Source organism: Poecile atricapillus, chromosome 3, assembly GCF_030490865.1.
Source record: "Poecile atricapillus isolate bPoeAtr1 chromosome 3, bPoeAtr1.hap1, whole genome shotgun sequence".
In the NCBI taxonomy this organism is placed as follows: Eukaryota; Metazoa; Chordata; class Aves; order Passeriformes; family Paridae; genus Poecile; species Poecile atricapillus.
In genome coordinates, this window is record NC_081251.1 from 15,003,508 (window position 1) to 15,015,513 (window position 12,006).

The 12,006-nt window shown below is 35.1% G+C and overlaps 1 protein-coding gene across 1 annotated transcript in view; it reads left to right on the forward strand.

The window, feature by feature from the left end:
• Window positions 1-12,006, forward strand: part of NOL10 (nucleolar protein 10) — a 53,736-nt gene that overhangs the window by 10,755 nt on the left and 30,975 nt on the right. Inside the window, exons 8-13 of the mRNA XM_058835933.1 lie at window positions 68-128; window positions 638-723; window positions 1,084-1,162; window positions 2,381-2,530; window positions 4,890-4,956; window positions 9,648-9,700. Of these exons, the coding sequence (XP_058691916.1) occupies window positions 68-128; window positions 638-723; window positions 1,084-1,162; window positions 2,381-2,530; window positions 4,890-4,956; window positions 9,648-9,700 (496 nt within the window). The remainder of the gene's footprint in view (window positions 1-67; window positions 129-637; window positions 724-1,083; window positions 1,163-2,380; window positions 2,531-4,889; window positions 4,957-9,647; window positions 9,701-12,006) is intronic.

A 12,006-nucleotide genomic window follows, 5' to 3' on the forward strand; every position in this document is an offset into this window, starting at 1 on the left:
ATCTAATTAGGTGTTCATGTGTTAAATTGTTCTGAGGTCATTAAACTTGCTCCTTTTTCTGTTGTAGGGAGAGTAATGTCTGTGACATAAATCCTGTACACTTCTTGTTTGCTATGGGGACGGCTGAGGTAAATGCTTGTATTCCTTTTATGAAAAGGGCAGTAGTTTTTATTTCATTTTTATAATGACTTGCAGGAGGATAAGAAGAAATCATGTACCTAATTAATTAAATTGGTCTCATTTGCTATGTTAAGTATAACTGCGTTAAAGATGACTTTTCAGAGCATAGTGCAGATAAAATATTAGTTACTTGGTTGCCGAGTGCTTGAGATTTTGCAGATGGGAGCAAAAATAATGTTCTCTCATTTTGCAGTGTAGCCATCTGTAGAAATTAGCTGGCATGTGTAGCCTATTAATCTTAAGAAAATTAGTGTTAGTGATTTTGATTTAGATTGCACTGAAAAAACTAGAAATGAAACGTGTGCAGCCTGTATGTCATTATTAGAGCAACTCATGTCAGCCTAGAAAATTCTGTTAATTTTTCATTAGATTAGATAATTCATTTTTTTATTTAAACGTTTTCAGACTATGAGGTACCTGCTGCATAAGCTTGAACCATATTTTCTAAACTGTTTAGGGTAAAGTGGAATGCTGGGATCCTAGAACTAGAAATCGAGTTGGGCTGTTGGACTGTGCATTAAGCAGTGTGACAGCAGACACAGAGTGAGTAAAGGCTACCTTTTCAAATTGTGGTGTTCTGAATTTTTCAGAAGTTTTGGTTTTAGAAATAAGTCCCGCTTTGCTTTAAAATGACCTGCCTCTTCTCTTGTCATTGCTAGTGTGAGTAAAGGATTTTCTTAGTCATAAAGAAGTTCTCTTACACACTAATCTAAGTAGCAGTGGCTATTTTTGTATACAAATACGTGTTGTGAATGTAAACAGTGCAGCTTTTTGAAGTTGCATTTCTGAATGATACCTGATTTAGTATTAGCTAAGAATTAACTTAGCTACTTTTTAACATTAAAAATATGATTTGCAGGCTTCATTGAAAGAATGCCTAACTGTAAGCATTGTGCTTTGCAGGATAGAAGGTCTGCCATCCATTTCAGCACTGAAATTTGATGGGGCTTTGAATATGGCTGTTGGAACATCTACTGGGCAGGTAGATTTGACTTAATCTACCGTAGTTCTTAGGAGAGTCTGCTGTTGCAATTCCCAGTCCAAGTCTATTATACATTGAATGCATTTATTATTTATTATACATTATCTATTATTGCAAGTATTTATTAGACCATGAATTATTTGTATAGAGTAGTAATAGTCAAACTGCAATTTAATTTTGTCAAATGCTTGTGCTCTTCAGAATTTTGTAGGTATCACTTTAAATCTTTATAAACTACATGCTATGTAAGTTCAAATTTGCAGTTTTCTTACGACTTGAGTCAAGTATGTGGGGAAGTTGCTACTTTTTGGGACTATGAGTACCATCTCAATGCAACATATGTGCTCTGCCTTGCCGTGATGATGGCTAAAAAACCTGAAATTATTGTCTTTCAGCTGTTATTTTTAGTGTCTTATCTTGATATGAAGAATCATTTCAATTCATTTATTGTTGCCATACTATTTATAAAGGGAAGTGTGGGGATTGTTTCCTGCCTTCATCAGTATTTTCATGGGTTTAGAAACTGTAGCTTCTTCAAGAACAGATAAATGTGTGAAAATTGTATTTGCTATGTTACTGTACAAGTCAGACAAATTTTATTGTAAATTGTGCTTCTGATTAAATAAACTGATAATATTATTTTTCCCAAAAATTACTGTTATTCACACTTTACATATGAAAAATTTAACTTTCTCAAGTTCCATAGGAAGTTTTGGAGGTAAAATACACATTTCTGGAAGACAGGGCCTGTACTCTCTACTTTCCTTAACATAAAAAATTACATTCTGTGGTGTTTCACTGAGGGAAAGTTATATTCACTGAATTTGGAAGGGAGTCTGAAAATTTCAATCATGTAACAACAACACAAGAATCTGGAAGTCAAATATTACTAATTATGAAATACTAAGAGTATTGAAACCAAAAAAATGGTTTGTTGCTTTCAATAGAAATTAAAAAGTCATTAGAAAGATGGTTAGGTCTTAAATTTGTTAATTTTTCTAGATGGAAACATAGTGATGTTAAAATACCTGGCTAGAATAAACTGGGCTCTCTTAATAAGTTGTTTTCAGAATTTAATATTATTTATTTTTTGTAAATCCTGCATATGTATGTATGTAAAATCTCAAGTGTAGTTAAATGTTTAGTGAAGATCTGATGGACATGACTTCCTCATAATCTTATAATGTTATAAATTTAATTTGTCTCTTATTCTTCAAGGTCCTATTGTATGATCTCCGGTCTAGTAATCCATTAATAGTCAAAGATCACCACTATGGCCTGCCTATTAAATCAATTCAGTTTCAGCATCAGTTGGATTTAATTATCTCTGCGGATTCTCGAATCATAAAAATGTGGAACAAAGATACAGTAAGTAATTTGATGTTGCTGCATTCAGATTTTTTAATTTTTGCTTTATTTGTGTTGGGAGTTTTTGGGTTGTTTTTGGTTTTGGTTTTTTTTTTTGGTTTGTTGTTTTGGAGTGTTTTTTGTGCAGCTTGATTAATTAAGCTGAAATTCAGTGTAAGAAGTTGAGATTTTAATGTCTCTTAATTTACATAGCATTTTGTCCTGTCTGACTAAATCCACATCTGGCAAGTTATTCAATAGCCTGTCAGGTATAAAGATATAGTCTTAGGGGGGTTTTGGCTGTTTGTACATGTCTGGCCAAGAGGCTTCTTTCAGGAGAAGGATTTAAACATAAAAAGTAGTATCTTAGCCATTGCCTTGGTTTGTATATTTCTCAGTGTTCTTGAATACATCCATTACTTTTTTTTCACCTGAAAAAACATGTTCATTCCAATTCCCTACTCAGAGCTGGGTTAATTTCAAAGGTAGATCAGTTACGGAACTGTAAAAATCAGGTATTGCTTATTTTCACAGGATCCTATTTGGATACTGAAGCAGATACTGTGCATGGAGCCAAATAACAGTGTGTCTTACACTGTCTTAGGGGATTATGTTGCAATGGGTAATGTCTTTATCCCTGCCCTTTGCACCTCTAAGTGAAGTTGAAATCTCTGATTTTCATGGCACTTTTTTCATTATATCATGCTGTCATCCTCATTCTTACCTTTGTGTCAATGAACCTTACTATGAATCTGTGGGGCAACATATTTTGTTGCCCCATGGATTCATAGTAAGACTATTGTAACTTGTTTTGGTTTGAGGGGATGTCTGTAGTCATTGTGTTCCTTCTGAAAAATATGCTCCATCTATGTTTTTCTAACTTTATAGTGAAACAGAATTGTAGTAGGGGCTTTTTTCTAATTATTTCAGGCAGTCACTTCAGTATTGTTGTGCTGCTTCGTAAACTTTCAACAGCCTCTTTTATTTTTTCTCTGATCACAAATAGTTTTTTGTAAGCTCCTCTGCAGTTAATTTTTATTGTTTGAAAGAGCAAATAAATTATTGGTTATTATTTAAAACATATGCAGTGGCCTCTCTCCATTTTTCCTAGGTATGTGTATTTCCCTCCTTGAGAATGAAACACTGTAAGGTTTGTCAGGTGGCCTCTGGTGGGAAAAGAGAGGGGTTCTCTCTGCTGGAAGGCAAAGATAGCTTTGGACTCTTTCCTAGAGTATGTTCCAGCTGGCTCCACCTCTCCCAGATGCTGGTTCCTGACTATCTCTGGCCGGGAACCAAGTGCAGAGGCAGACTTGGGGTGGAGAGCATATGGCTTTGATACCAGAATAGCCCCATGCTGAGACGTGCCTTGGGGTGGGGAGCACCAGGCTTTTGTCTGCTGAGGCCAGGGTGGAGGAAGACTCTTCTTAATCATCAGGGAGAGACCAGAGGTGGGTGGGGTAACAGCATGTAACTGGGAGGGAAAGGAAGGGCCCAGAAAGGTAGGTGGGATTGCTGCAGGGAAAGAAAAAAAAGAACAGGATCAAAATTTGCCTTGTTCCTGTCCCTCATTTAGAATTCTGCAGGCATGTAGTCTCATGCTTAAGATTATGTGGTCCAGTTGTTAGAGACTCTTACTTTACTGGCTGTTTTGTGTGTTGGCTTATAAGAGCACCTGTATTTTGTCTGGGTTTTGCAGACTGTGTTCCAGTTCTTACTATTTTGAGAACATTGTTTCCTGCTTTTACCTCTTTCTTAAGTAACCTTTATAACTTTTAATTCTGATCTAAGCTAGATACCGCTGCATGTTCTTACTACTTTTATTTTATATCAAGACCTCTATGATTTATAAACTCAGTACTCAGTATTAAATAAAATGCTGAGCTATATTTCATTTCATGTAGACATTAGTACAGTGGAAGAACCAAGCCCCAGATTCAAATTCTACTCCTAATTCATTTATTCAGCTAATCATTCTTAGCAAAGTAAAGTTAAAACTGCCCCATTCAGAGCTGAATAAACTGAGGGTTACACTGTCAGTGTGTCAGCCTCACTTTGCATAAAATAAAATAAATCTGACATATATTTTCAACACAGAAGTGGAAACTGAGAATTTAGAGGTGCCACTGTACATTGCTATGTCTTCAATTACCAGTAGGCTGCACTTCCTTGTAAAAGATTGAATCAGAGATAGAATATAATACTGAGTTCCTTGTGTTATGTTCAGATACTAGTAACATTTTATTGTTCTGCAAAATCTGTTCCATCTTTATTTCATCATGTTTCTTAGCTTCAATAGTAGCTATTATTAATGTTTAGATTTACTGAATTTAATTATATTGTTTGGAGTTCTTCATGATTTATTTTCTTTCTACAATTTCAGGGGAAGATATTTACTTCAATGGAGCCAGAGCATGATATAAATGATGTCTGCCTTTATCCAAATTCGGGTATGTTAAGTATATTAATGTCTTGCTAAATTCAAAAGGAAAAGCTTGTTAGCCCAAGGTGTGGTCTTTGTTTGGGTGATACAATTTAGGTCTACTTTCCTCCTTACAGCAGAGCTTGGAATAAAGGGTTATTTGTCAGTTAGTGTCCTTGTTTCTTCTGCATCTGTATTACATTGGAGCCTCTTTGCAGTTAGAAGCTGCTGTGCTGTTAATTGAGTGATTGACCTTTTTACTCCTTCAAATATCTGAAGTGACTCATTTCATAAGAATAGGAATTTTGGCCTATTGTCTTGACTAAGTCCCAGATGGCTTAGAGCTTGCTTTGTAGAGGTAGGAAAAATTTCTTTACAGCAAATTTGCAGATTTTTTTCAAGTGTTTCAAGGATTTTATCTTTCCTTGATTAAAATACAGCACTTAAATTGTGCCATCCCTTAGGTTTTAAGTGTAGATTCCTAAGTATACAAATTTGCATGGTTTCTGTAATTGTTTTCAGATTTTTTACATCTCATAATATGTTTAGACATTAAAGCTGAGGATCACTTTTAACCAAGGTTTCCAGGACTTATTGAGTAAAAATATTTTACAAAGTGGTGGTTGTATGTGCATATGTGCTTTGGTTGTACTTCAGATTGCAACTGGAATTAATTTTCTTGCTTAATATGAGTTGCTTTAGTTCTTAAGTATGGTGTGACACCTACTTCCTTTTTAGAAAGCAGTATTGAAAAAGATGAAATAAATTAAGATCACTAGGATGGCACAGAGCAAAAGTCTTGAAACAGACAATGCCTGAGTTGCAAACTGCTATTATCCTAATTTTAGAGAGAGGTAGCAGTAAAGACAGAGCAACTTGGACTTTGATTCATGCTAGCAGCTCAAATTTAAGATCGTAGATAAGTGAGTTTGAGATTTCTAGCAAGTTAAAACTTATCTTTGTCTTTTCTGCCAACTTCAGTTAAGAATGTGTTGGAGTTGTGTTTTCTTTTTTTTTTCCTTTTTTTTTTTTCCTTTTTTTTTTTTTTTCGGGTGAGATGAGCAATTAAATACTCTTTCCTCATAAGATGGTGGGCATTTTTGACCTTATGAGCAGAGTACGTGCCAGGTGCCCTGGTGGAATGTAGGATTTCACGTGGGTGTATTTGAGAATTATTGCATGGTGACAGGGTGGACTGTGTGTTCTGGAGATGGATAAACCCTCATCTGTGATGGCTACCGAGAGAGATCATTGGAGTGAATTATTTTTAGCATTGCACCCAGGTTTCACCTGTGAGCTTATTGGATTCTCTAAAAGAGAATCCGGCAGCAAATTAACGTCCACACTGCATCAATGAAGAGCTCACTGTGGGGAATGGAACAGAAAAAAGTTATTTGTCAATGTAGAATCATAGTATAATTTAGGTTGGAAGGTACCCCTGGGAGTTGTATATTTCCTACTCAAAGCAGGGCCAGCTTGCAGTTAGATCCAGCTTTGAAGTCTGATCAGGTTGCTCGGATCAAATCAAGTTTGAGTATGTCACAGATGGGCATTACTCAGCTGTGGATGCTCTATAGCCTATGTGGTATGTGGACATGCCTTGTGTGCTTTTGCAGAAATGATTTTCATGAAACTTTGCAGGATGAATCTTGTAGCACAAAGAATTGAATGCGCACATCTCCCTGATGTTGCTATTGGACATTGCTTTTCACATGTCTGTGACTGAGATCTAGATTGTGCAGTCCAGTTCTGTGTCCCACCTCTCCTTCTTAAATCAGTGCTGCTTTTCTTATTGTGTGTAGGGGAACAGGTTGATGGTTTTGGTAAGAACTGTTGTGGGAAGAAAACTGGGTTGTATTTTATAGTCACATGGAGAGAGTGGGGCAAAAACTAGAGCATGTTGCAGTAGAAATTGAGAGATCTAGGGTAAGAGGTGGTGCATCATGTGTTTATGATAAATACTGTTGGACCAGCATTTAAGATGCCTAGAACCACCTCATTCTTGTTCAGAATGTGAGAAATAATCAGGACTGAAGATCTGAAAAAAAAGGAAATACTTTCAGTAAGATGGGCTTGCAGTTGTGGAAAGTCAAAAATATATAACATGATTTTAGTATCAGTACTAAACTATTGGTTCAGTGCCCTGCTGGTGCCCCAGCATTCTCAGAGCCCTGCTGGATGCATAGCAGAGGAAACATAGGAGATCTTTGCCTAGCTTGTGTTTTAACACTTCTTATGTCACTACTAGTCAGAAAGACAAAACCCCATTTTCACCCCTTATTGGAGAGGTAAGAATTTGATGGGTGGACTGTTCAGGGGATGAGGAATTGGTTGGATAGTCTCATCCAGAAGGTGTAGTGGTCAACAGTTCAATGTCCAAATGGAAATCAGTGACAGGTGGTGTCCCTTAGGGCTCTGTATTGGGACAAACTTTATTTAATAACTTCATTAATGACATAGTGAGATTGAGTGTACCCTCAGCAAACTGGCAGATGACACCAAGCTGAAGGATGTGATGCCATCCAGAGGTACTTGGACGAGCTTCAGAATTGAGCCCATGGGAATCTCATCCAAACCAAACTATTCTATGATTCTATAATTCTATCAGTTATGGTAAACTCAAGATCACTATACTGTGAACTGGGTTTTTTTGGGGGTAGTTTTGTAGTTAGGTAGTTCCACAGTTAGGCATTTTTAATTAAACTGTTTTACCAACCGGCTTCAGTATTAGTACCTTTCCTGGGAAGCAAGCCCTCTTGTATCTTTGACCAAACTACATAATGACAGACCTTAGTGGATCCCTTAATAGTCAAATATCTTCCTCTTACCACACATGAACAGAATGGGGCTAGGGGGAAAAATGTTTACCTCTTACTGAGTAGCTTTTAGTCAATTTAAGTTGTAGAATATTAATGAAACTTGGTAACAGTCTCATCTGTTTCAATTACTGTTGGAAAAATTAAAATGTAAGAATCTGCATTTTCTAAAACTGCTGCTCCCACATACTATCACTTCGTACTCCCATTTTCATCCTTTTACATTCATGATACTGTATTGCAGAGAAGTTTCCAAAGAGGGTCTTACTGAAACTTCTGAAAAAAGGCTTTCCCTTATTTCCCTTCTACAGTAATCAACCTAGGCTGTTATGTAGTTTGTTAGGGTGTAGTCTCTCTTCCCATAAAAATTTATTAAAACTAACAAGCTGAAGCAATAAAAATGCATGAAATAGACTTCTTTCAGAGTGGTTAACTTTCTTTTGTTCTTGTATTTCCCCTGTAGTATACACTCATATACTGTTCTGAGGTCTGTTTTTGTCCTTTAATTATTGATGGAAGATTCTCAAAGAGGAGGTTTTACTTTACTGTCATCTTTGAAGCATCTGCAGAATTAATTTCTGTCTTTATATCTAATGATTCCTATTCAGTCAGTGGAAAGATGCTTTGTCTTATGAAATAGTAGTGAGTGTGTTGTTAGGGGAGCGTGTAACTTTTCTGCTATACTGGAGTATTCCGTGTGTGTGTATTCAAGTGTATGCTATAATTTCGTGCTTTTTCCTTAAATTGCCTGCAAACCTTTCCAGGCACAGTTTTTAGCCCGTTTACTGACAAAGCTTTCACAAATATCTTGCTTTTGCTGGGAAGGTAAGCCCACTTTTTTCTGACAAGTCCAGCTGCATTATGTATCTATAATAAAAAGATTAGGTAGGAAGGATTACTCCACCCATGTTAATTGCATTCCTGTAGTTGGGTGTAAATTATATTTCTACCCTCTGCGTGTGTAGTAATTGACCCAATTATTCATAGTCTCAGTGACATGTGTTACAGTTCTTTCAGATCAGAATGTTATGTAATATGATGGCACTTTTCTTCTTCATAATCAATCTCTTGTATTACTTGCTGATCAGCTACACTGGAAAGACAAAATTGAGATAAACAGAAAAGTGTATGGCAAATGTTCTTATTACTCTTTTATGTAGAAGGAAATCGAGAGTGTTCTTCATTCTGAACTTACATGAAGTCTTGTGGCAGTAGGAGGTTTTCCAGATTTTAGTATTCCTACAGTATTTTTTTTATATTCAGAGTACATAAACACCTCATTCGTGATGTTTCTTGGATATATTCATAGATACTTCAAATTCTACATTTGCCCTGCTTGGTTATACACTAGTGTTACTCCTTTTGAAGCTACAGTATCCTGTATCTCATTTTGGGCTGAGAAGCAGCTGTTTTGTTTATTTCCCAAGATGAAATATGAATGAAGGTGTAAACCATGTTATGATTCATGGCTCTGTTTAGGTGTGTGTTTAGAAATAAAACAAATAACCACATGTACTAATACCAAAGTATTAATAATGCAATTTTATGTCTAGGGTAGTTTTTTACTGTAATACTAACTGGACTTGTTGTAAACAGTATTAAGGGATGAACGGTTTACATTTATTATGAAAGTTGGCAACCTGCATTTGTCAGAGCTTAATGTTGTTTAAAGTGGTGCTGAACAATTAAGATAGAGGACAAAAGGGAATGAATATATAGAAAATTAAGCTTTGTTAATTATGCTGATTTCACACCTTTCTTTCCATGGTATTTGATGCAACAATTAATTACAGGTCTTGATTAATGTCCATTGCAAGCCAAGAATATGTACTTTATGAGCTTTTTTTAAAATAGTATAATCCTCTTCTGATCAATATTTTTAAATGTGGAAATTTCTTTTTAGGAATGCTAATGACTGCCAATGAAGCCCCTAAAATGAATATCTATTATATACCAGTAAGTAATACAAGTTATTGCTGATATTGCTCCTAAAGACACAATTGTTTGGTGCTATTCACGTATTTCAGTTGAAATTCATATCTACATTGTCTCGAGTTGTCACAATAAAGTAAATTTGGGTTAACCATAATTTATTAATGTAACATGAATTACTTAAGAAACAACCTGTAATTTGTCTTTTTCTACCAGTTTCAAAACTGGTTAGTGGCTGCAGAATATTCAGGTGGAGCTTTTTTTCATAGCGGATGGAAAGGAATTCCTAAATAAGGGACTATGTTTTTCAAGATAATGACTTTGCTTTGTTGTGAAATATTTCATTAGTGTCTAATATAAGACATAGTCATACAACATAGTCATAGTAGTAAATATTCTTTTCTGCTCTGACAAAGACATAATATTGTGTGACTACAGGTACAGCTCTTGACTAACTTCTGCTCAATGCCCTTCTTCAAATGCAGCTTTTCACAGGATAAGCTTTCCACTTGAAAGGCTTAACTGTAGGTTTAACTATATGTTTTATCTCTGCAGATAGGTTTCAGGGAGACTTAGCAGCAAGCCTTCTGGTGTCAGGGAATGGTACAGAAAATTACACCTGCATTTCTCTCTTGGTTTAGTTTCTACAGTGTGTTCTCTAGAGGTTTTCTTGTCCTGACAGAAGTGAAATAGTATGACAGACTCTAAAAATACATACTTCTTAATTTTATTCACATTTTGGACAAACTGTAAAATTTATTAATATTGAAATATGCATTTAACTATTTTCTAAATGAGCCAAAAAGTCTTCATTTACCTAATTGATTTTAAATTAATTTAAATTTAATTTTTTTCAGTTCATTTCTGGTCATCCCCCACTGCTATATCCATTGTGTATGATCTTGATTATGTTCAGGATAGAGATTTATGAGTTTACGTTTCTGTTTGTGGAATAGAATATATACACATGTTGTGTTTGTGTATCTAAATAGAATAATATGCCCCTCTAAACAATTCTGTAGTCTGATATATTTCCTTACATTATTATATTTTTGTATTTAAAGAGATGTGGCATTTTATACCTGAGTTATGTGAGATTGTTCTTAGGATATGAATTTCTGTAATCCTGTTTTTGTAATTCAGGTCTACCCAACTCACATTTTGTGAACTGTACTGTTCCATGCTTTCGTTAACAAAGGGGAACAACAAATGTTTTTGTGTTTCTGACAAAATATTAGCTGTAGTTAAAAGCTGAACACTTTTCTTTCCATTTACCTTGTTTTTTGTAAGGTTGAGTTGCTCTCCAAGCAATTTTTCTCTATCGTCTCTTTTAATTAATGGATTAGGGAACACAAACTCACATAGTTTTGAAATCTGATGAGTTTTTAAAACTGGAATGGACTAGTTAGTCATTTTAAATAATCCAGATGGAAAAAGCATTCCTTCTGTCACTAAGGGTAAGGTTCAGCTTCTCTCTGAAAATTGTGCACTGAGATTATTTTTTATGCAGGTGTGCATGATACACGAACCTGACAGCTATAGTACATTAGAGGTTCACATCCAACTTAGCCAGAAAGTTACTCCATTGTCTTGATTGTCACTAGTGATGTTTGTAAGAACTTGTTCAAGCTAGTATTACTTTGAGTATTCTTGCACATATTGTAAATCAGAATGAAAAACTTACTTTTTGCTCTCAAAAATCTCACTCTCACAGAATCCTATGTGAGTACTGAATTCGTGTTTCTGAAGTCAGACAAGTAATTTTTAGTTAAGAAATTTAAGCACTCTGTATTAGATCTCAGATCTAGTACCTAGAGACAATATTGTAAACTTAAATACTAATACTATCTAGTATTTTTGAAACATGCAGGCTATTCCTTTGAAGATTAACATAAATCTTTCCCTAAACCATCTTCCTGTGTCACCACCCCCTGATTTTTGTTACCTGAGTCTGCCTAAACTTGTTTGGATGGTACATTTTAGTGGGTTTTACATTCACAGTGACATGAGTATAAAAATAGACCCAAATGATGAATGTTAAAGCATAAAATATGAGTTCTATTTTTGAGATCTTGTTGTATATAAGAAAATTTGAAATTTATTTCAAAGACTACTGCCCAGATTAAATTTGCTTTTCAAATAAGCTAAACTTCTCCAGTTTGTGTCAATGGCTTTGAGTGTGAAGGCTGTTGAACATATCTTAAATATTGTTGTTACTTTTTTAGTTGACAATCTGTAGTTTATTTCAAAACATGTAATACTTACTTTAGACAGTAGAAAAGTTGAATAGTAGTGAGAAGAAGTTGCTCTGAAATAGAAACAGAAATCTC